General features: G+C 49.2%; 1 protein-coding gene across 1 annotated transcript; it reads right to left on the bottom strand.

The window, feature by feature from the left end:
- Positions 1-154: 154 nt before the first annotated feature.
- Positions 155-15,067, bottom strand: Vwa5b2 (von Willebrand factor A domain containing 5B2). The gene is made up of 19 exons (XM_051191150.1): positions 14,696-15,067; positions 14,330-14,478; positions 14,080-14,250; positions 11,237-11,456; positions 10,922-11,079; positions 10,148-10,279; positions 9,801-9,925; positions 9,286-9,441; positions 8,575-8,685; positions 8,288-8,496; positions 8,092-8,203; positions 7,435-7,620; positions 4,365-4,536; positions 3,963-4,279; positions 2,965-3,592; positions 1,337-1,474; positions 1,174-1,254; positions 869-1,098; positions 155-782 (listed from the first exon to the last, which is right to left on the bottom strand). Exons 2-19 carry the CDS (start codon positions 14,466-14,468, stop codon positions 234-236), a joined length of 3,834 nt encoding a protein of 1,277 aa, XP_051047107.1. The 5' UTR covers positions 14,469-14,478; positions 14,696-15,067; the 3' UTR covers positions 155-233.
- Positions 15,068-23,268: the final 8,201 nt, after the last annotated feature.

The following is a 23,268-nucleotide window of genomic DNA, read 5'->3' as shown; positions in this document are numbered from 1 at the left end:
GGGGCTGTAGCTCTCTCCTCTTCCATTATCCTATAGAGAGCTCAGCACATGGGAGGGGGTATGATGAGGGAGAGAGAAGAGAGCAGGCACTTTCTGTGGTGGCAGAGTATTCTGGGGAAGCAACTAAAGCAGTGGAGGGCAGCCGACACCGACTTTTCTTCCCCAGCACCAAGAGACTGGCCCTGGGTGGCAGTGACTGTGTCGGGGGTCGCTAGCCAGAGCTGCGGGCAACCTTACACATTTGCAGGGCTGTAACACAGCAAGTGTAGCTGCAGATTCTGGTCCCAGTGTCTCAGTAACAGAAAGAGCCCCCGGGCAGCAGCTTTGAGAGCAGTCAGATCAAGGCCATCAGGCAGGTGTTGGGCCCTCAGCCAGCAATCAGCTTTGGATGCTGTCAGTTCCCACTCACCAAAAGCAGCTGCGCAGCGGTGCTCCAACCATGCCAGGGCCACTGCCGTGGCCCAGGTGCGGCCCCGCAGATCAGAGCTGCCATGCCTTTCCATTCCTTCTGAGACTTCAGTATCTGAGCCCCGTCCACTGTCAATCTGGCCTGGACCCCCAGAGCCTGAGCTGGGGGACTGGCTGCAGGAAGCTGTGGCACTGTCACCCTGGCCAATACCAGAGCCCAGAAGTGCCCAAGGAGATGAGGCTGAGGTGGGGCTGAGGTTGGCACGGTGTGCAGCAAAGGGGGAAGCTCGGCACAGGCGTTCTTGAGGAATGCACACGGCTGCACAGAAGGGTTCGTCCAGGCGGAAGGAGCCTGGTGCCTCTTGTAATCGCACCTGAGGAGAGAAGAGGTGGGGGGAGAAGGGAGCTAAGACAGAGCTCTGGCTCCAGGGGTGCCACCCTCCACCTCCCCAGTCCTCACCAAAGGCAGGTAGTCGTGGTTGCTGCCATCACTGCTGCTCTCACTAGCCTGGCCCTTGTTGGAGCTGCAGAGTCTGCGGTGATGACCCAGGCTGAGCCTGGAAGATACTGAAGGCTGGTGGGGCAAGCCATGATGACCTCCAGTAGGAGATATGGGCCCCCCCAATGCTGACTTGGAGTTGTCATTTAGATCCATGTTCCAGGCACCTGCAGAAGAGCCTTCCTGATGCCCTACAGTAGGGTCACCCAATACCAGCAAAAGGCCTCAAGCCTACTTGTGCCCAACCCACTGCATTTGAGCCATACCTTTAGAGGGGGCTTCTGTGGGCAGAGGAGCTGCAGCTAGATGGTCTTGAGAGGCAGAAATACCTGAGAGCTCATCTGGATCTGCAGGAATACAGGAGTCTGTCCCACTGGGTAGCCAGCAAGCTGAGGGTCACACCCTCAAGGTCACAGGGAAGTCTTGTACCTGAACTCCACACCTGCAGGCCTCCGGGCAAGACCTCCCTAGTGGAAGCATCTACAGCAACAGGGCAGGTAAAGTGGGATGGAGCAGAGCTGGCCTTGCTTGTCTGAACGGCTCGAAGCCAGGACCTTCTGACTCGGCCTGTGAATCAAAGCCAGTGGCATACTTAACTCTACCATCTATAGAAAGCTGCAGAAAAAATACTGGGAAGCCAAAGGTGGTGTTATCCCAGCATTCAAGAAGTCAAGTCAGGCTGACATCTGAGTTCCAGGCCAGCCAGGGCTACAGGGTGAGACCCTGTCTCAAAACTAACCAGAATGTTCCCACAGCTTCTGGTCCCCTTTTAACAGAGAATGAATGGCCAAGGATGGTCCAGACCATAGCTCTTCTGACAAGAAATAGGCTGAATCTTCAACCTAGGACCAGGACCCCCTAGTAGCTCCTAAATTTGGTAGTCTAGAGGGATTGCCCTGCCTTTGCTTTCATGGTGTTGCAATTACTTGTGTGTGTGTGTGTGTGTGTGTGTGTGTGTGTGTGTGTGTGTGTGGTGTGTGATTGACATGTAGGGAGGAGGCTGGGCACAGGCAAGCTTTAGAGTACCCAAGGGTATTGGATGGCCACCCCAGGGACTTCAGGGAGGCTCTTTACTTTTGACAAGGTCTTATGTAACCTAGGTTGGCTCAGAACTCACTCTTCTTACCTTAGCCTACCGACTGCTAGGGTTTCAAACATGCGCCCTGACACCCAGCGCAATGCACACTGTCCACCACTCATTTCAGTGCTGTCCAAAGCTGTTTGCAAGTATGACAAGTTCTCAAGTTCTGTCTGCACAATCCAGCATGGTAATCAGGAACCTCCTGTGACTGTTGGGTACTTACAGTGTGGCCAGGGACAGTGAGGAACCGAGATTTTAATTTGGATTTTAATAGTATCCTTGAATGGAAGATTTATTTTCATGTTGTAGTCACTGTTTATTGAAAGATCATGCTGCCTTCCATTTTGGCTGCTAGGAAGCTTCCCAGTGTGGAGTCCTATGCTTGTAAGAGCTGTATATATCTTGTAATATGCCTTATATTTCCTTTATTTTATTTTGTTTTTTTTTTTTTGTTTTTGAGACTGGGTTTCTCTGTGTAGCTTTTTAGACCAGGCTGGCTGCCAACTCACAGAGATCCTCCAGCTTCTGCCTCCCTAGTGCTGGGATTGACAGCATGTACCACCACTCCCTACTTTATTTTCTTTTACCATTATTAGTTTTTATTATTGTCTTGTGTATGTGGGTGTTTTGCCTGCACCTGTGTCTTTGTACTATGTATACACTACTGCACATAGAGACCAGAGAGGGTGTTGGATCCCCTAGAATTGGAGTCATCATGTGGGTGTTGGGGATTGAACCTGGGTCCTCTGGAAGAGCAGCCAGTACTCTTAATCACTAAGCCATCTCTGCAGCCCTAGTTTCCTTTATTTTCACTTTTTCTCATTACTCTTCAAAACTTCTTATCTTGTCATTGTGGTTGAGTTCCCTCAAATCTTTTGTGACAAAGTAAGGAAGAGTGATTTAACACATAGAACTATACTTTCACTATGTTCTCTTCCAAGCCTTTGTGCCTGAGCTGTGTCTATTAGCAACTTACCCTGCTCAGCTGTGGACTCTGCCCTTCCACGGAGAGCCAGCTGTTCGTTGTCCCGCACCACAGAGGCTGCCGTCAGCCGGTGGAGTGCCTGATTCCATGCAGCTTCTGTTGCAGGCTGTGAGCCATCCCCAGGTTCCCAGAGCTCCTCCAGCCCTATACCCACCTCCCAGCACATTGGCTGTTCCCCACACAGGGCCCTGATCACCACATGACAATGTGGCGCCTGGGGAGGCAGAGGCTCTGCTGCAGAGGCTGATTCCCCATTGGGTGGCATAGCCTTGAATAAGAAAGATGGTTCCATCAACATATCCCAGTCCAAGGGGGCTGGGGAGAGCAGGTTTCCTGGGGAGAGATGCCAGGGATATAGGCAACACCATGCACTGTGCTCCACATCCCCACAGCTGGCATCAGAAACCCAGTTTCCCATCCAACCCTTACCTGAATCATCTATGCCCTGACCCAGCTGTTGTCCTGGCTCGGGGCCTGTTCCATCTGGTATTGCATCTAGAGAGGGATGCCGGGGTCTACCAGGGACTGGGTTTGTCTGTCCTGAGGGAGATGAGAGACTTCGCCCAGCCAGAGCTGCTCTGTGCCTACGGCCTAGCACCTCAGTGCTCAAGGCTCCCACCTGTGTGTGAGACGTAAAAAGTCACTAGTTAAGAAATTAGTTTCTGGCCATCATAAACTTGGCAGCTGTCCATGATTCTATGTCATCTAACTGTATTTCCCACTTCAGGTTGTTTCTATATACAAGAATCTCTTGTCTTTTAACTTACTTCTCCTTGGCATAGCTTACTTTTCTAACTCCCTCCAATAGCAGCCATTCTGACTCTGAGCACCCATAATACCATGACCCTGTGTTCATTACTGGTTGTGACATCATAGATGTAGATTTACCCATCTATCTCTCTAGCTACTTAATAATAAACAATGTACATAGCAGATGGTAAACAAATGTTTGCTGGATACAAGATAGATGAATGTGTGCTAAATCTCACCTTGAATGGAGCTGGTGGGGATACAGGCAGGGGGCAAGAGCGAGAGCCCGCAGGTTCTATCCAGGCCAGGCTTCGGCAGCCCTGCTGAGAAGGGGGATCCCGGGGGAGGCTACCATTGGGGGAGCCAGGGCCCTGGGAACCTGGGGACTCACTGCTGCAAGTGGAGCCTGGGCCCGGCTCAGGGCTGGCAGAGCAGTGGGTAAGCACATACTGCTCCCGGATGTATGAAGACTGGAAGATGCGACGCCATATAGCTGTGTCAGAGGACGGATTGGGTCCAGGTTCTGTGACTGGGTCTGTCAGAATTTCCATGCCTGCTGGAAAGGGGAGAATGGGCCCAGCTCTGGCCCTTCTGTTTGCCCTATTCAACACACCTACAAACATATGCCAGAGGGTACTCACTCTGCTCTGAGTTGCCTACACCCCATGGGCTCGACAGCTCTGCTGACACAGTGCCTGTTCTCAGTGGCTCTGTGGTATGTGTGGGCTCAGTGCCAGGGCTGGTGACAGATAATGCCTCCTCTGGAGATGGAAACACTGAACCGCCCAAGCTCTGCCAACCAGGCTGTTGGCCCTGGGGAAAATGAAGTGAGGGAAAATTATACTAATTAATACCTTTTTCCAATATCCTAGAACTCACTATGTAGACCAGGTTGGCTTCAAACTCACAGAGATCCACCTGCCTCTGTCTCCTCAGTGCTGGAATTAAAGGTGTGCACCTCTACATCCAGTTTCAAGAATAATGCTAAGTTATAGCAAGTAAAGGCTAACAAGAAACAAGGGTCAATGAAATGGCTCAATGAGTGAAGGCACCTTCTGTACAAACCTGACCACTTAGGTTTGAGCCCTGGAACCAGTGTAAAGGTATAAAGAGAGAACTGCATGTACAAAGTTGTCTTCTGACCTCCACAAGAATGTTATGGCATGCATACATTCACACACACTCCAGTAAATAAAAGTGTAATAATGTCTTAAACGCCTTCTACTTATTATTATAACACATTAACCATCGTATTTTCTAGAAATGACAGGAAAGCTATCCTGTCCATGATGGCTCAATATGGCTGCTTAAAGAAGACCTGAACAATGACAATACTAATGCCAATTCTAGTGAAGAAGGGAGAAATCATATGCCAGTTCCTGCTCCTAGACAAAGAACTCCAGGCCACTAACAACCACTGAGAGGGAAAGCCAGTCTCTCCTAGCAATAGGTCCCCTGCACAACAACTTAAACAAATTGAGAAGGTTGTATTTATATAGTTATGCACATATAAGCATATAACAGTAAAGAAAAACGCCATCAATTTGAGGGGGAGTAAAGGGGGATATTGGAGGGGTTGGAGAGAGGAAATAGAAGGGAAGAAGTGATGTGATTACATTTTAATAAAAAAATTAAAATATGCCAGGCAGTAGTGGCATACACCTGTAATCTCAGCATTCAGGAACAGGTAAGATATCTGTGAGTTCAAGGCTAACTCACAGAGCAAGTTCCCAGGCAGCCAGGACTATTTTACAGAAAAAAACCTATCTCAAAAAAAAAAAAAAAAAAAAAAAAAAAAAAAAAAAAAAAAAAAAATGTTTAAGAAGAAAACAGGAGGCTGGAGTGTTGGCTCTATGATTAAGAGCATGTACTAGTCTTATAGAGGACTCATGTTTGATTCCCAGCATGCACATGGTAGCTCATAACCATCCCAATCTCAGAGGAACTGACACCCTCTTCTGACCTCCACAGGTACCAGGCTCACACGTGGTGTACATATATAGGTGCAAGCAACACATTCATAAAAATTTTAAAAAGGACCTGGAGAGGTGGCTCAGCCATTAAGAGCACAGGCTGCCCTTCCAAAGGACCTGGGTTAAATTCCCAACACCCATATGGCAGCTCACTACTGTCTGTAACTCCAGTTCCAGAGGATCCAATACCCTCAAATAGACATGCAGGCAATAAGTAAAAAACCATCATGTTAACCTTGATGGTGATAAGGCTGCTATAAAGCTGAACCTCCGATTTGGCCCTGAACTTCCTGGCCACCTGGCAAAGGGCAAACAGTCTGTTATGTGACACTCATAATCAAACAGGTGGAAGTGTGCATAGTTCCTCTAGAGAGGGATTTTCATAATAGCGACATCTCAAAGCCCTACTGTGTGCTAAGTATCCAGCCAAGAGCGATCAAGTCCTGGCTTCACAGTAACCTATAGCACACATTTGTGGCTGGAAAGATGGCTCAGCGGTTAAGAGCGCTTGTTCTTGTAGAAGACCCGGGTTTAGTTCCCAGCATGCACATGACAGCTCACAACCCTCTGTAACTCCAGTTCCAGGGGATCTGATACCTTCCTTTGACCTCCAAGGGCACCAGGCATGCATGGGGAGCACATACATATAGGCAGGCAAAACACTAATAAAGTAAAATAAATCTCAGACAAAACAGAAAGCTGCATTATTTACATGGGGAGCAGTGGGCTCAGAGAGGTTAAGTGACTTAAATCAAATAGCCAGAAGGTAACACAGTGGAACAGGAGGCAGCACCACATGAGCTTGTCTATCAGCAAGTGTTACCAGAAGTGGCCAGGCAGTGCTTGCTTGCTTTTAAAAAGACTTTCAAATTTCATTTCATGTTTATGAGGCTTTTGCATGTATGTATGCCTCTGCACCATGTGTGTGCCTAGTGCCCAAGGTCACAAGACGGGGTCAGATCCCTTGGAACTGGAGTTATGGATAGCTATGAGCCACCATGTGGATGCTAGAAACTGAGCCTGGGTCTTCTACAAAAACAAGTGCTCTCAATGGGTGAGCCATCTCTCCAAGCCAGGTGGTGCTTTCCAAAAGGTACTGTGTAAAGTCATTTTAGGTGCTTGCCACCAAGCCTGACAGCCTAAGTTCAAGCCTCATGACCCACATGGTAGATAGAAAAGCCCAACTCACACAAGTTGCCCTCCATATTATGCACCACTGAAAGGATATACATGTATGTGTACACTTAGACACACATAAATAAACAAGTAAATGTAACTTTTTAAAAAATGCTAAAAAGAATGAGTCAGGCAGTGGAAATGCACACCTTTCATCCCAGTACTCTAGAGGCAGAGGCAGGTGGATCTCTGTGAGTTCAAGGCCAGCCTGATCTACAGATCAAGTTTCAGAACAGCCAAGGGCTACATAGAGAAACCCTGTCTCACACTGGTTCTACCAGAAGACCCAGGTTCAATTCCCAGCACCCATATGGCAGCTTATGGTGTTATGGTGTTAACTCCAGTTCCAGGGTACCCTATACCCTCTTACAGATATACATGCAGGCAAAACACACACACACACACACACACACACACACACACACACACACACACACACACACATATATATCATAGGAAGGAAGTCCATGTCTCAAAAACCCAGAAAGAAAGAGTGACAGGGAAGGAGGCAAAGGACCCCAGCCCCTGCAGGCCCACCTAGCAAACCCCAGCTCAGTCCTACCCCTGGAGCACAGGACCGGAAGCCATCCACCCTGAAAAGTGAGCAGTAGCCAAGCAGCTGGTCCCCAGGGTAGAGTGCTGGGATCTCCCGGGGGGTCAGCAGGGCCTCCACAGCATCAGGTACAAACCAGTCCACGGAAATGTCACTCAAAGCAGGTTCCAGTGCCTTTCGCAGAGCCTGCACCAGCTGCAAGGGGTGACAAAGGACATGGGGGTGGGGGCATGGAGGAGAAAGGGATGTCACAAACAGAGCAGGCAGGCTGCCTTTCTCCCAGTGTCCTCTGGGAGCCCTGTGCTGATGGGGTCAGGAGAAGGAGGTGGGATATACTCAAGCAAAGGAACTGAGGGCTCAGTCTCAGGGCTTGGTCTGTCTCCTGGTCTGAGCTTTGTGACATGGCTAAACAGACTTGAAGATGATGCTCCTTTCAGGTCATAGCAGTAAGATTCAGGGGCTGGCCAGAGGCTACATGTCCTCATACCTCTAACCTTCCTCAGCCTCTCTCCTAGTAGCATCAATAGTTCTCCTTGTTGGTTTCTTAGGTAGAGAGACTGACTAGAAGGAAGTTCCTGTGAGAGTGCCAGGCTGTTTCAGATTCCATGTGTACCTCTGGAGAAAGACCTCCTGGAGGAGGTAAGCAGAGCACAGGCTCACACTCACCTTAGGCTGCAATCTCTCCCCAGGCCTCAGGAAGTAGGCCTGTCCCCTGCTGAGGACAGACAAGCTGTGGAGCAGCTGGTGGCAGGCAGGTGCCAAAGCAAAGGAGAAGCACCTGACAGGAAAGGGGAGCAGCTGTGACACTCAGGAGTATCTTAGCAGTGTCGATCTTAGCAAGTTACACCTGCCCACTCCATACCTGGCCACCCCTCTGTGCCACCTCATGAGCTCCAGGGCTTGGTGGGTAGTGGCAGCCACTGGTGAGGCAGCAGTGATGAGGAACAGCTGTCGGGGATGGGCCCTGTGCTGGGGTTGCCCTAAGGCCCAATCCAATGCAGCCACCACATCCGGGGGACCACTCACAGCCTGAAGAGTCTCAAGGCTCTCACACATCAGCTGCACAGCATCCTGGAGAGAAAAGGCTTAGGCTGGACGGGGGTGGGCTGAAGCATCTTCATGAAGCCCCCAAAGCCTGATCATACTCACATCACTGCAGGACCGGCTCTCAGGGAAGAGTGGCTGCACCAATGTCCCAAACGTGGCTAGGTTGACAAGTGTCTGAGCTGGGAGGGATTTTACAGCCAAAACAATGGCATCCTGGGGAAAGCCAGGTTGAAAAGCATGAGAGGCATGGTAGAGAACAAGGCACACCAGATTGTTTATCTTCTCTAGGCTATAATTAAACAGGGGGCTGGCTGAGGGAATGTGAGAGGAGCCTGGAGCATATGAGGAGTGATCCCTGAGAACATAAGGGAGCCTTGAAGTATATTCGAGACATTTGGGTGTGGGACTCTCTGCTAGAGTATGTAAGTGTGAAGCTTTTGTCCCTGTGTCTGCCTTCAGAGTATGACCTGTGGATAAGAGAGACTCTTGAGCACCAGGGATGGTGGCATACGCCTTTAATCCCAGATAAATCTCTGTGAGTTCAAGACAAGCCTGGTCTACATAGTGAGTTCCAGGACAGCCAAGCTTTATATGGAGATCCTGTCTCAAAAACCAAACCAAAACAAAAAGAGTGGCTCTTGGAATCTGGGAGTGACCCCGGTGTAGGTATAAATATGCAAAGGTAGAGTCTGGCCCCTCTTTGGTAGATAGCATGTTAAGCAACAAGGGAACCCCTGACTTCAAGAGGTTGCCACAGCCTACCCCAGACTGTTGCGAAGTCCCACCCATGCCCACACACTGATCCCCACAGGCCTTGTGGACCGCACAGCTGCCATCCAACAGGAAGAGGAGCTCCCGAGTCACTGCACTCAGGTGTCCGGGCTTGGAGCTCAGGTCTGGGCAGAAGCTCAGCACCAGCACAGGGTTCAGCAAGATGTCTTTATGGAAACGTCGCTGCAGGAACCACACCTGAGCACAGGAGCCTGAGTTAGTCTAAGGCAGGCCCAGTGCAGCTTCGTCCGTCTGGGTAGGGTGTGGGATCCAGCCTTGGGGCCTTTTTCTGTCCGATTCACCTAAAGGGGCTCTTTTTTGTAGCAACTGAATGACATCATGGCTGTTGTCTGTCTGTTAGATCTGCCTCCGCCCTCAGAGACCTTTCTCAGGATTCATGCAGGGCTTCCCAGGACTATTGGTTACCCTCTGTGATGGTGGGCACTACCGAGAGAGCATACTGAGAACACAGGCTCCACTCATCCTGACATGGATCCAGCTGCCTGCTTTTCACATGCAGTTTTAGCCAGCACCGAAGCCTGAGCTCATAGCCATACCTGCCGTTCTCCATCACTGTCTCTTCGCTGCAGTCTCTGAAAGTCATGGCGGGCCCTCACTTGGGCCTCATACTCTGCTGAGCTCAAGCTGCCAGCCTCCAGCATCAAGTGTGGCTGATGGGGTTCTGAAAAGAAGACACGGCCCTGTCAAGTAGTCCCTGCCTCTGAACCCCAACTGCCAGCCCTCTGTCTTCAGAGGACCCTTGAGGCTCCAGCCTCTCTGCCTCCAGGGCCAAACTCTGAGATGACCTTGTCCATCTTGCCTGGGGTTCTAACTGTAACTGAAAACTGCTTCCCACGTCATTCATAAGCATGCCAGAGGTGGCCCACTACATGCCCCATCTCACCACTGGGGTGCAACAAGATCTCCAAGGCCCGATCACACTGATGGCTTTCTGCCAGTGTGACACAGATAGTGGCTGCAGAGCTGGCATGAGGGAGGGCATCCACACGCAGGGCATGAGAGGGGCTCTCCAGGCCTGAGGAACACAGAGGTAATGACAAGTCAAAGTCACTTCACCCAAGGCCCCAAGAGCACAGGTACTGACTTTCCAGATAATGGTGGTTACAGGCAGGCATTGTGGCTGATTTAGCTGTGTCCCAAATCTAATCTGCAGGCTTATACAGCCCAGAAAGGATGCATGTGCTTACAAGGGCTAGAGTATGAGTTCCTAGTTCTGTGCTCGAGCTGGTCAGAGGGTCACATATTCAATCAGCATCTTCCCCCTACCACCTCTTGCACAAAGAAAATCTACTCTGTTACTTGGACCACTGCCACTGTGAAGTATCACACTTGACATGGGTAAATGGAGAGAATATAAATGAATTACACTGATAAAAAATAGTGTGGGAGCCAGTCTGGCACAGGCAGTAGAGGCAGGAGGATCAGGAGTGCAAGGTCATTCTTAGCTACATAACAAGTTTGAGACTGGCCTGGACTATATAAGACCCTGTCTCAGGCAAGCAAGCAAGCAAGCAAGCAAGCAAGCAAGCAAGCAAGACTACAAACACTAATTAGAGGCTCCTAAGACAGGTCTCTGTCTTCTGTTTATCTCTGTGGTGAATGATTTCCCAGTCTGCCACACTGAGTAGGGTGGCTAGGCTAGGCCAGATACACCTACCAGCCAACAGACATGGCCCAGTCACCAGCATCTCGAAGGAGAAGGTATATGGAGCAGGACAGTGGGCAGGGCCTGAGAACACGTCTGGAGGGGCACTTGGTTGCTCCCAGGTCAGTCCTTCCTCCTCAGGGCTGCCTACCCCAAAGCAGCCAGTGGGGCTAGAAGGGAGCATAAAGAGGCTATGGGCTACTGTGAAGGCAGCTCTTCGGGCTGCTTCACCACCACCCTTCACTCTGTCAATCTCCCGAGGCCCCTCACCCTCACTAGACCCAGAGAAGTTGAGGGAGGGATGAAGAGAATCACCATAGGCCCAACCTGTCGTCACAGAGCCCCGGAGACCTGGGGGACCCTGGCAGGCCTGGCTGGGCCAGTGGGGTGAACACAGTGGGCAGGGCCACATGCATCACCCCATCAGGCCTGGAGGGCAACTCCCGGCTGCTGCACAGGGTCACTGTCATGGTACCAGCTGCAGCAACAAGGCCAGTAGGCAACACCAGTGTGGACCGGGCTTGGGCTAGATCCAAGACAAGATGACCTACAATAAGTAAGAAAAGGGGTCAGAGAATACTAGAAGCAGGGAGGATGGGAGAAGACTGAGTCATCACAAAGTCTGGTAGAGCAGGACTTTGTGTGGTTGGCAAGGCAGAGGAGACAGACAGGGTGACATGTGAGGTGGGTGAGGTGAGAATCAAGTTAACAGAGGAATCTGGCTGTCAACAGCAAGAGCACAATGACATCACAGCTGATGGAGGACTGAAGCAAAGGGCTGTATCCTTTCCTAACATCCTGCAGGGCCCTTTTTGCCCTGCCTGTCCCTTCCTGTTCAGCCTTAGTTTGCAATCACCCTCAAGAGCCTCTCCTGTGGACTGACATCTCCCTCTAGGTTGGGACCTGATGTTTTCACAAACCTTGTACTCACCAAAGTTCCAGGCTCTCCCCCTCCCAGGGCCCACTAGGGTGGCTCCTGAAGTTTCAGAGGGAGGCTAGGGGCAGCAATGTGCTTAGAGGATGCAGCCAGCACTCACATACAAAGTACAGGTTCTCTTTAGAATGTGGGCTTCTTAGAGGTCTGGTGGGGTTAAAAGCTCACCACTGCTGCTGGATGTGAGTACCAGCTACACAGACCAACTGGAGTACAGTTGCACAGTTCAACCTCAGTAGCAGCCTCAGTTTACTTTTATAGCTCCACTTTGCCTTTTCTCACAGCAATCATTTGTTCATCCTTTCCTGAAATACTTGATGAATAAGTTAACAGAAGAAAAAGGTAAAAAGGGAGATAAATAAAAACTAGGTACGAGAGAGAGACCAGTGTAATGCCTCACCCCTTTAGTCCCAGTACTCTGGAGGCAGAGGCAGATGGATCTCTGTGAGTTTGAGTTAGAGGCCAGCCTGGTCTATATAGTGAGTTCCAGCACATCAAGGGCTACTTAGTGAGACACTGTCTCAAAAAATTAAAACAGGCAGAGGCAAGTGCATCTCTGTGAGTTTGAAGCCAGCCTGGGCTACTGAGCGAGTTCCAAGACAGCCTCCAAGGTTACAGAGAAACCCTGTCTCAAAAAAAAAAAAAAAAAAAAAAAAAAAAAAGAATTAACAAAATAAAAACAAGCAACAAAGTGGGTGCTACCACCCACCCACCCAGCTGAGGACTGACAGAATGAGAGGAACAGAGTCATGGTTTAAGCCTGGGCTCTGTGACTTCTAATTGTGTCATTTGACAGTCCTCTTGGGAGCCCTTCAATTCCTCATACATAAAATGGAGAACATAATCATAGCTCAACAATTATGGCGAGGAATAAATGAAATAATGAACGCAAAGCACCCAAAAATTCAAGGGCCATGGCTGTCACTTTCATTACCAATAGGAGGTAGAGGGAAACTATGCACACCCTATAATCTTTGTGTGGAGTATAGAACATACAGGCTTCATAAACTGAAAATCTCTTGGGGTCCTGTATTGCTAGCATCTTTGTTTATACCATCACCCCTATGTCCACTTCACCAATTCCTACTCTTCCAATTAAATGCCTGCTCTTTTTTCTGGAACATCCTTGGGGACAGAGCCCAGATCTTATTCTTGCTTTAACCTGTCTGTGAGGCTTAATCCAGCTCCCAACACCACTGGATTCTTACCCATTCATTCTCTCAACACCATCTGTTTTCTTGCATGATAATCATGTGGGCAAGAATAAAATGAGTATTTAAATGAATAAACAAAAGAGAAGAATGCAAACCACAGAGCAGAGCACAGGGTGGGACTCTCATCCCCTTCAGCACTCACTGGGACCCGTAGTCCAAGGTTCTGTGTTAGGTGAATGGGGTCTAGAAATAACCAAAGCACAGCCCTGAACTCAGGAGCTAAGCTTCAGGAGACAGATAAGCAGATGTTTCCCTCTTAAGTGCTTCTGGCTGGGGAACAAGGATCAATTATTTGTGGAGGGTGAGGGAGAATTTCTTAAGGAGTAGCATTTGAGTAGCTCTCAAAGAACCAAGCACAGATGCGCTAGTTAGAACGGATTGGTAGAGCAGGAAAATGTCCAGAGAGCTGCTAGAGAAGTACTGGATACCTGGTGCCAGAGAGGCTAGTGAGTGAGAACCTGGTCTGTTGGGCAGCATTTTGCATTTGATTCTGAACTAGTCAGTCACAGGTTCACCGGGGACTTGGCTCATTTGTGTAGCCTAAGAGATAAGGGATTAGAAAGTGCTCTCTTGGGGAGGACAGAGTACTCTCTGCCTCATCCTAAAGAGTCTACAGCCACCTGGACAGTAGGGGTCATGTCTGCTGTGTTTGTCTGCCTGCCTGGCTGCGAACCTCAGACTCGGCCTGGGCCATTTCCTTCCAGCACCAGGTCCCGTCAGGTGCCCAGTCCATGACTGTTGGATAAAGGGATGAGTTAATGGATGGAAAATAAAATCAATGTCTGGAAGAAGAAGAAGAAGGAGGAGGAGGAGGAGGAGGAGGAGGAGGAGGAGGAGGAGGAGGAGGAGGAGGAGGAGGAGGAGGAGGAGGAGGAGGAGAAGAAGAAGAAGAAGAAGAAGAAGAAGAAGAAGAAGAAGAAGAAGAAGAAGAAGAAGAAGAAGGAAGAAAACGGGAGGCACAAGGATGCAGGAACCTGAGCTATGGCTGGCCTTCGAGGGCGCGGGTTCGGGCTCAGACTTACCCTGTGCGCAGCGGCGGGGCGTAGAGGTCCCCAGTCCGGGCCCCAAAGCGCGGCAGCAAGCGGCCTGAGAGCGGCGCCGGCTCTGTAGCTGGAAGGAGACACGCCGTCCGGCTGCCTCGGCCTCGAAGCCAGAAACCACCTCCGCCTCGGCCAGCGGGTACACGAACACGCCTGCGAGCCGGAGCAGGCAGACGCGCTGTCGAACCCCACCTGACACTTGCTACCTCCCCGCGCCCGCACCAGGCCTCACCGTCCACTGGCTGGGGCTGCGGGTTGTGGTAGGTGAGCCGGGCCCGCAGGCTGAGACAGGGTCCTTTGGCATAGGCCCGGACACAGGAGTCGGTGAGCGGCAGCGGCGTCCAGCTGGAAGGGCAATACAGGCCGGGCATGGTGCCCACCCTGCGTGGACAGGGGCTGGATGAGTGGTGCCCCTCCCTGCGTCCTGAAGCCTACCTATGCTACCAGACCCTACATAGGCTGGGAACTCAGGAGAACAGAGGGCATAAGGCTGAGCCGGGGAACCCCCACCCCTACCCCGCCTCCAGGCAGACAGGTGGCGGGGCAGATAAGAAAAGGGGATTGCAGGGATGGCAAGATGGGCATCCTCGCCCGTTACCTGGGTAGCCGGGGCGTAGGGCAGCTCTCGGCAGCAAGGGAGTGGAGGGTTAATGGTTAACCCTCCAGTCCAGGCGCCCCCTGCGGCTGTGTGTCGGGGGTGTCCACAGCTGTTCCTGCACTTTCTCAGGGCCTCGCCACCGCCCCCGTACCAGCCCCCTTCCTCAGTGCTCCCTACGGCTGCCAGCTGTCGGAAGTGGCGCTTGTGGAGAGATGGAAGATACTCTGGAGGGCAAAGGTTTAAAGGGCCGGCGTCGTACCAGGCGCCCCTAGCTCACAAGGGTCCCCAGGGCCCGGGTGAGACAAGGAGCTGAAAGGGCTGCAGTCTTTTATCTCTCCTTGCCTTTCAAGATTGGAGTACTGAGAGAGGCTGCAGGCTTGAAAGGTTGCAGTAGGAAGAACAAGGAAGGAAGGTAAAAACGCGTCTGGGGAGGTCAGATGTGCAGAGGTGTCGCGGCAGCTGGAGTCCATGTGATCTGTCTAGAGAGCTTCTCCCTGCCCAGGCTGGCCTGAGACTAGATGATTGCTGAGGTAGCCACAGGGGATGCTACGGGGTGGGTCCTGGGATCACTCCCTCCCTTTGGGCAGCTCAAGCCTCACCGTCACTTCTTGGCGGAGTTGTGGGCTTCGTGACCACACTAGAATGGGTGATCCCTCCTCTGGGCTCCAGGCTGCCCTTGTCCCTTCACCTGCGGGTCCGGTTCGGAACTGTGAGCCTGGAGACAGACGCCAGACGGGTTGCTGGTAGTCCCGCCCGTGTTCCCAGGGGCCTCCCCTCCAGCCCGCCTCTGCCCCGCCCGCCACTGCGGTGGGGGCTGCGGCTCGGCTCCTTCGGACACCATACCGCCTGCGCGTCGGCCCGGGGGGAGCCAGGCCAGACTCCGCAGTGCAGAGATAGCATCCCAGCTGCTGCACGACCCCCACCAATTCCAGAATGAGGCTCACCTCTCTCCATCCTTCTGGAGGAGGTAAGGCAAGGGCGGCCAAGTCGGCAAGCACACACCCCCTTCCCAGCACTGCAGTGGCCCACCCACCACCACCCCGCCCTTGGTAGACTGCCATTCACTGCAGTGACCCTCCCTCATAACCGCAGCGGAAATCAGTGTCCCACCATCTAAGCCTCGTTCCCTCGAGAAGCAAAATAGTTCTTAGTTACCTAGGAGCCTCCCTTTTCGCGGCATGTGCCTTCGTTTTGTGTGTTCTCTAAAGCGACTGCCCTCAATCGAGGTTTCCCATTACTGCCGCAACGTCCCCACCCGGAAGCAGCCTGCCCTGCCCATCACTGCAGTTATTCCCTTCCTCTGCTGGAAGTGGGGAAGATGTGCAGGATGGATTGCTTACTCAAGGGCCTTGAGAGTGAAGCATTTCAGCTTTCCCAAGGGTGTGGACTGTTTCTGTCACAGCAGTGACCCCACCCCCCGCGCTCGCCCCCATCCATCAGCATAGCACCTGAGGAAAAAACATTGTTGCTTGAAAAACAGGTCCTTTGTTATTGGCAGGATTCTTGTGTGTTTGACAGTGTTCCACTGCGTAACTATAAGATTCCCCAGGACCATGACTTAAAGTCCAAGAATCCCAGGAAGTGAGAGGAGGTATAGCACTCCTAAAGATGCCCTACTCCAGCTCCACAAAGAGAAGTTAAGGAGAAATATAGGTAGGAGCAGACAGAGAGGAATGACTTCTGCAGCCAGATCCAGAGGTTTCCATGCCCCACATTTATTAACTGTATTCGGATAAATCCAGTTTCCATCACCACATAGTCCTGGTAGCAACCCCTGCCTCTTTGAGCACCCAACCTTCTCTTTTGCTATCAAGACAGACACAGCTTGGCCCTGTCTGCTGAGCCATGTTCCTGTCCCATCCCTCTTTACGGCTTGTTATTGTTGTTGCTTTTGTTTTGTTTTTGGGTTTTGGAGACAGGGTATCTCTGTGTAACAGCTCTGGCTGCCCTCTGCAGCTTGCTGTTTTCCAACTCACAGAGACAAACCTGCCTCTGCCTCCAGAGTGCTGGGATTAAAGGCATAGGTCACCAGCGGCCCTCTTTAAAAAACAAACAAACAAATAAATAAATAAATAAATAAAAATAGCCTAGTGATGGGATTACAGGCATGGATGGACCACTGTAATTTTTGTTCAGCTGTGAGATTGAAGTAAAGGGGTTTGTTTGTTTTACATATGGAATCCAATAGCTCACACTATTTGTTAAAAAATACTATTTGGAGCCAGGTGGTGATGGCACATGCCTCTAATTTCAGCAGTCAGGAGACAGAGGCAGGCAGATCTCTGAATTTGAGACCAGCCAGGGCTACATGGAGAAACCCTGTCTCCAAAATACAAAGCAAAACTAAACTAAACTAAAACAAACAAAACTATTTAGGGTTGGCACTGTGGGTAAGGTAAAAGTGCTTGCTAGGGGCTTGAAAGATGACTCAGTGGTTAAGAGCACTGGCTGGTCTTCCAGAGGTTCTGAGTTCAATTCTCAGCAACCACATGATGGCTCATAACCATCCATATTGAGATCTAGTGCCCTCTTCTGACCTGCAGAAAGACGTACACAGAATGCACTGTACACATAATAAATAAATAAATCTTTAAAAAATAAAAAGTGCTTGCTGTCAAACTTGACAACCCAAGTTTGATTTCTGGTCCCCACATGGTGGAAGGAGAGCATTTACTCCTACAAGGCATGTGAATACATGCTTTCCTACATGTTTGTATGTGGACAACATGCATGCCTGGTGTCTCAAGAGGCCAGGAGAGGGCATCAAATGCCCTGGAGCTGGAATTTTGCATGGCTATAAGCAGTCTTGTAGGTTCTGGGAATCCAACTTTGGTTCTCTGCTTTTAACCCTTAGTCATCTCTCCAGTCCCAAATACATGAAAATTAAAAAAAATTTAAATACAATTTTTAGGAGGCAAAGACAGGAGGATCTTGATTTTGAAAGCAACCTGGACTATATGAGACCTTATCTTTTGTTTTGTTTTTTTTTTTTTCTGAGACCTTACCTTTAAAAAAAAAACAAATAAAATATATAAAAATAAAATGCTACCTTTTCCTCTATTAAATTGCTCTTGCATGTCAAAAATTTATGGGCCTATGAGATAGTGGCAAGTAGGTAAAGGCACTTGTTACCAAGCCTGACAACCTGAATCCTGTTCCCAGAACCCACATGGTAGAAGGATGTATAATGTGTCATTATATACCCCTACCCAAATGCTCACAAAATAAATAAAATATAATTTAAAAACTTTTAAATTAAAAGTCTTCTAGTTATGTTTATGTAAAGGTAGCTTTTGGTTTTCTTTCTTTAAAAAAATTTAAGTATTTACTTATTCATTATGTAAACTATGTTCTGTCTGCATGTCAGCCTGCAGGCCAGAAGAAGACACCAGATCTCATTATAGATGGTTGTGAGCCAATGTGGTTGCTGGGAATTGAACTCAGGACCTTTAGAAGAGCAGCCAGTGCTTTTAACCACTGAGCCATCTCTTCACTGCCAGCTTTTGGTTTTCTATGATGCTTAGATATTTGTTATTTCGCCCACATCACAGTTTTGATTACTGGAGATAGATAAAGCAAGAAATTGTGTAAAATGATTCCTCTATTCTTGTTTTTCAAAACAATTTGAATTACTTTAGTTCTTTTGCTTTTCCATATACATTTTAGAATAATCTTGATGTATTTTTTGGGGGTGGATTATATATACATTTTTGCTTTTTCTCTTCCCCCATACAGGGTATCTTCACAAAGCCTTAGCTAGCCTGGAACTCTTGATGTAAGCCAGGCTGGCCTTGAACTCACAGAAATCCCTCTGCTTCTGACTCCTGAGTGCTGGCAAGGTTTTAGTTCTTTGAGACAGTTTTAGTAATGTAGTCTAAGCTGTCTTCACACAACAGTCTTCCTGCCTCAGCCTGTACCATAGCTGGCTAATCTTTTTGTTTGTTTGTTAGAAACTGGGTTTCTCTGTAGCCACTGGCTGTTCTGGAACTTGCTCTGTAGACCAAGCTGGTCTCAAACTCACAGAGATCCACTTGCCTCTGTTTCCCAAGTGTTTAGGTTAAAGGTGCCTACCACCATGCCAGGCAACAGTTCATCTTACCTATTAAAAAAAAAAAAAAAAAAAAAAAAAAAAAAAACTTTCTGGAGGGGCTGGAGAGATGGCTCAGTAGTTAAGAATATTGGCTGTTTCCCCCCTGAGTTCAATTCCCAGTTCCAGGGATTCTGACACAGTCACACAGACATACATGAAGGCAAAACACCAATGCATGTAAAATAAAATAAAATAAATCATAAAAAATCTGCTGGAGTTGGGGAGAAAGGTCAGACTGGATATATAGCAGACTTGGACTCAAAAGAGAATTATACTTCGGGCAAGGATTCTGTACTCTGCAGCTGAGAGGTCTCCAGGCTGAGCACAGACCATGAGGTTTATCATTGGTAGAGATCATATTCATCACCACAAATTTACCAAATCAAGAATTCAGGGTGGCGGGGCATGAAGTGGCTAAGTGTGCAAAGACAGTTGCCACTCAAGACTGGTGACCTGAGTGTAACTCACACAGAGAAAGGAAGTCAAGAACTGACCCCACAAAGTTGTCTTACTTCCACATATTCATGATGGCATATAGCACACACACACACATAGGCACTCACACAGAGATGAGAGACAGACACACACACACAGAGACAGAAAGACAGACACACACACACAGAGACAGAAAGACAGACACACACACACAGAGACAGACAGACACACACAGAGAGAGATGAGAGACAAACACACACAGAGAGACAGAAAGACAGACAAACACACACAGAGACAGACACACACACACACACAGAGACAGACAGACAGACAAACACACGCACACACAATTTTAAAAAATGATAATAATTCTAGATAAGGCTGGGAAGGTGGCTCGGTGGCTAAGAGTGCTTGCTACTTCTTCAGAGGATCAGAATTTGATTCCCAGAAAATCCACATGAAACAACTGCATGTCTGTAGTGTTTTTGACCTTGTGAGCAAACTTTAAACTGCTAAGCAGAACAGGGGCTTTAGCCGCTGGCTCCACCCACTTCTCCAGTCCTGAAAGCCAAGACAAAAGCTCAGTCCAGGTCAGAGGTGTCTGTGACCAGGAACTGCATTTAATGCCCCAACTCTGGAATGCCAGCACCCTGTACTGTGGCAAGCATTTTTTACTTAGGTTTTTGTTCCTATTAATGTACTGGCTGCTCAAGGGCTCACTGGCAAAACTCAGAAGGGAGCAGTATCCTCTTTTTTTCTTTTTTAAAACACTTTCTCAGGTCTTTTGGAAATTCAAACCCCGTGTTAGGTGCCAAAAAAAAAAATTTTTTTTTTTTCTTCTTTACTCTTTGACTCTTTGAGGGGCCCTTCACCCAGCTCCCAAATAAATTACACATGGAGTCTTATTCTTACTTATGAATTGCTGGCCTTAGCTTGGGCTATTTCTTGCCAGCTTTTCTTAAATTATCCCATCTACCTTTTTTTTTTTTTTTTTTTTTTTTTTTTGCTTTGAACTTTTCCTTCGTTTTAAGACATTTTTTATTAATTTACTTTTTAAATTCCAATCCAAGATCCTCTCCCTCCTCTACTCCTGCCCCCCCCCCCTTCCATCTGCTCCTTGAGGAGGGTAAGTCCTCCCCCAGGGAGTCTACTAAGTCTATGTCATAATCTCATTGAGGCAGGACCAAGGCACCTCCCTACCCCCAATCCCCCTGTGTCTAGGCTGGGCAAGGTATCTCTCCATATAGAATGGGCTCCACCAAGTAGTTTGTGTATTAGTTAATCTTGGACCCACTGCCCGCGGCCTCATATATTGTCCCAGTCACACAATTGTCACCTATATTAAGGAACTCTAGTTCCGTCTTATGCTGGTCCCCCATTTGTCAGACCAGAGTCAGTGAGCACTACTAGCTCAGGTTGACTGATTCTGGGGGTTTCCCCATCATGGTCTTGACTCCTTTATAGAAACTGCCTAGGAGGCGCCATGGGGGGGGGGGTGACACGCAACTAAACTTGGACTTTTTAAACAGTGTTAAGACCATTGTGATATGGCCACAAGCCTATGGGAAACAGGGAGTGGAGTGCTATTGAGGGTCAATGCCCCCCATGGACTCATAGGTTTGAGTCCCCAGTGGGTTAAACTGTGATGGATTAGGAGGTGTGGCTTTGCTGGAGGTGGTGTGTCACTGGGGATTATAGTTTGATTTTTCTTTTTTTAAACTCTTTTGACTTTCCTGAGAGTGCCACCACCCAGCGCCCAAATAAATCGTACGTGGAGGCTTATTTTTAGTTATGAATGTCTGGCCTTGGCTTGTTTCTAGCCAAGTTTCTTAAATTAACCCATCTACTTTTTCCCTCTTGGCTTTTATCTTTCTTACTTCTGTATATTTTACTTTCCTTCTTAATCTGTGGCTGGCTGGGTGGCGGGGTGGCGGGGGTGGCCGGGTGGCAGGGTGGCCGGGTGGCGGGGGTGGCCGGGTGGCGTGGCGGGGGTGGCCGGGTGGCGTGGCGGGGTGGCAGGGTGGCGTGGCGGGGTGGCGGGGTGGCCGGGTGGCGTGGCGGGGTGGCTGGGTGGCTGGGTGGCCGGGTGGCGTGGCGGGGTGGCGGGTGGCGGGGTGGCCCGGTGGCGTGGCGGGTGGCCGGGTGGCTGGCCCCTGAGGTCCTCCTCCCCCTTGTTCTCTTGTCGCTCCTCCTTGCTTCTCCTATTTACACTCACTGCCTGCAAGTCCTGACTATCCTTGCTCCTGCCTCTTTATTAGACCATCAGGTGTTTTAGACAGGCACAATAACACAGCTTCACAGAGTTAAACAAATGAGGCATAAAAAAGAAGCCACACACCTTAAAATAATATTCCTCAGCAGGGGATGGGTGTCACAGTTTCAAGAGACTCAGTGTGGTTCTCAGTTGGCTCTCTCTGACTCCTACTTTTGGATGAGGATGTAGATCTCAGCTACTACTCCATGCCATGATGGTCATGAACTGTAACCCTCTGCAAACATGACCTCAAGCCAAATGCTTTCTTTTATATATTGCCTTGGTCATGGTGCCTCTTTATGACAATAGAAAAGTAATTAAGATAGATACATATAGAGCTGCTGGAAGGGATGTAACCTTGTCTGAAGCATTCAACTTGTGCTGATACTTTGTTTTTAAAGATAATTTAGGACTGATGAAGGCTGGCTCAGTGGGTACAAGTAGTAGCTGTGCAGGCATGAGAAACTGAGTTTAAATAACAGCTACGGAGAAAGCCTGGCAGGATTATATCTGCCTGTAACGGGAGCTTTGGGGGGTGGAGACAGGAGGGTTTCAAGAGCTCACTGGCTGGCTGGCCTAGAACGAGTGTGGAGCATCTGCCTCCATAAAAGACTCTGCCTTAAGGTTATAAGGTGAAGGGAGACAAAGGAAGACATCTAACATTCCGTGTTGTGGGATATGATTTTAACTGGGCAAAGATGTGTTACATTTGTTTATGCCACGTTTGTTTAGTTGTATAAAGATGTGTTGCATCTGTTTCATTTTGCCAGCCTAAGGCACCTCATTGGTCTAATAAAAAGCTGAACAGCCAATAGCTAGCTAGGCAGGAGAAGGATGGGTGGGCTGCCAAGCAGAGAATAAATAAGTGGAGAAGTCTAAGCAAGAGGAGTGGGAGAGAGAGAGGAGGTGGGCACACCCAGGCAGCCATCAGTCAGCAGACAACGAAAAACGGTGAAAACTAAGACATATAGAAAGAAGGAAAAAGCCCCAAGGCAAAAGGTAGATAAAGAGAAACAGATTAAGTTAAAAGAGCTAGCCAGAAACAGCCCTAAACTAGGCAGAACACTCAAACCTATTAAGTCTCTGTGTCATAATTTAGGAGCTGGTTGGTGGTCCAAAAGAGAAAGCCTCCTGCAGTCTGCTCTGTTCTCTGTGCATGTAAGTCAGTGCTGTTCCTTAGCTCCAGGCCCAATGAACTGTGAGGCACAATGATGACCAGTCCATGAAACCATCACTAGGAAGTGGGGGCTGTGTGAGTTGTCACATGAGGGGACATCTCTGGCTTGACTTTGGACAACAACAAATCAGACAGCAAAGACAGGGACTTGACATAACCACTCCCTTTTTTTGTGGATTGAATCCAGGGCCTTCAGCTTGCTAGGCAGACATGTAGCCCTTGACTACAGAGGGAAGAATAAGCCTCTAGCACAAACACTTAGGAAATGTCCAATCAGAGGGAAGGCTCTTTTCTCAGCCCCCAGGTGTCCTGAGAACAAGCCTTGCTGCTGTCCCCAGTCACAACCATACTGAACAGGAGGGTCCCAACACCTGCACTCAGTCATAATTAAATGGCCTATTCTGAGAGGCAGCCTGAGTGAAGAAGTCACTTCACACTTCCCCTGGGACACGCCAACCCTGGTCTGAGCAAGCAGGAAGATGACCCTACAGTGTCACTGAAAGCAGCCATGCCAGGACAAGCATTTCTTTGTCGGGTGGTAGTGACACATACCTTTAATCCCAGCAGAACAAAATACAGACATAAGAAGCCACACATGGTGGTGCCTATAATTTGAG

This window comes from Phodopus roborovskii, unplaced genomic scaffold (assembly GCF_943737965.1).
Source record: "Phodopus roborovskii unplaced genomic scaffold, PHOROB, whole genome shotgun sequence".
NCBI classification, from domain to species: domain Eukaryota; kingdom Metazoa; phylum Chordata; class Mammalia; order Rodentia; family Cricetidae; genus Phodopus; species Phodopus roborovskii.
The sequence above is the reverse complement of the archived record's forward strand: the minus strand, read 5'-3'. Positions and strand labels throughout refer to the sequence as shown.

Coding starts and splice junctions, on each gene's coding strand:
- Vwa5b2 (XM_051191150.1), bottom strand. CDS start 14,468: ATGCCCGGCCTGTATTGCCCTTCCAGCTGGACGCCGCTGCCGCTCACC. Junction 14,251..14,329: donor GCAGCCCCAGCCAGTGGACG/GTGAGGCCTGGT, acceptor TCCGGCTCGCAG/GCGTGTTCGTGTACCCGCTG. Junction 7,621..8,091: donor GGGAGAGATTGCAGCCTAAG/GTGAGTGTGAGC, acceptor CACCCCTTGCAG/CTGGTGCAGGCTCTGCGAAA.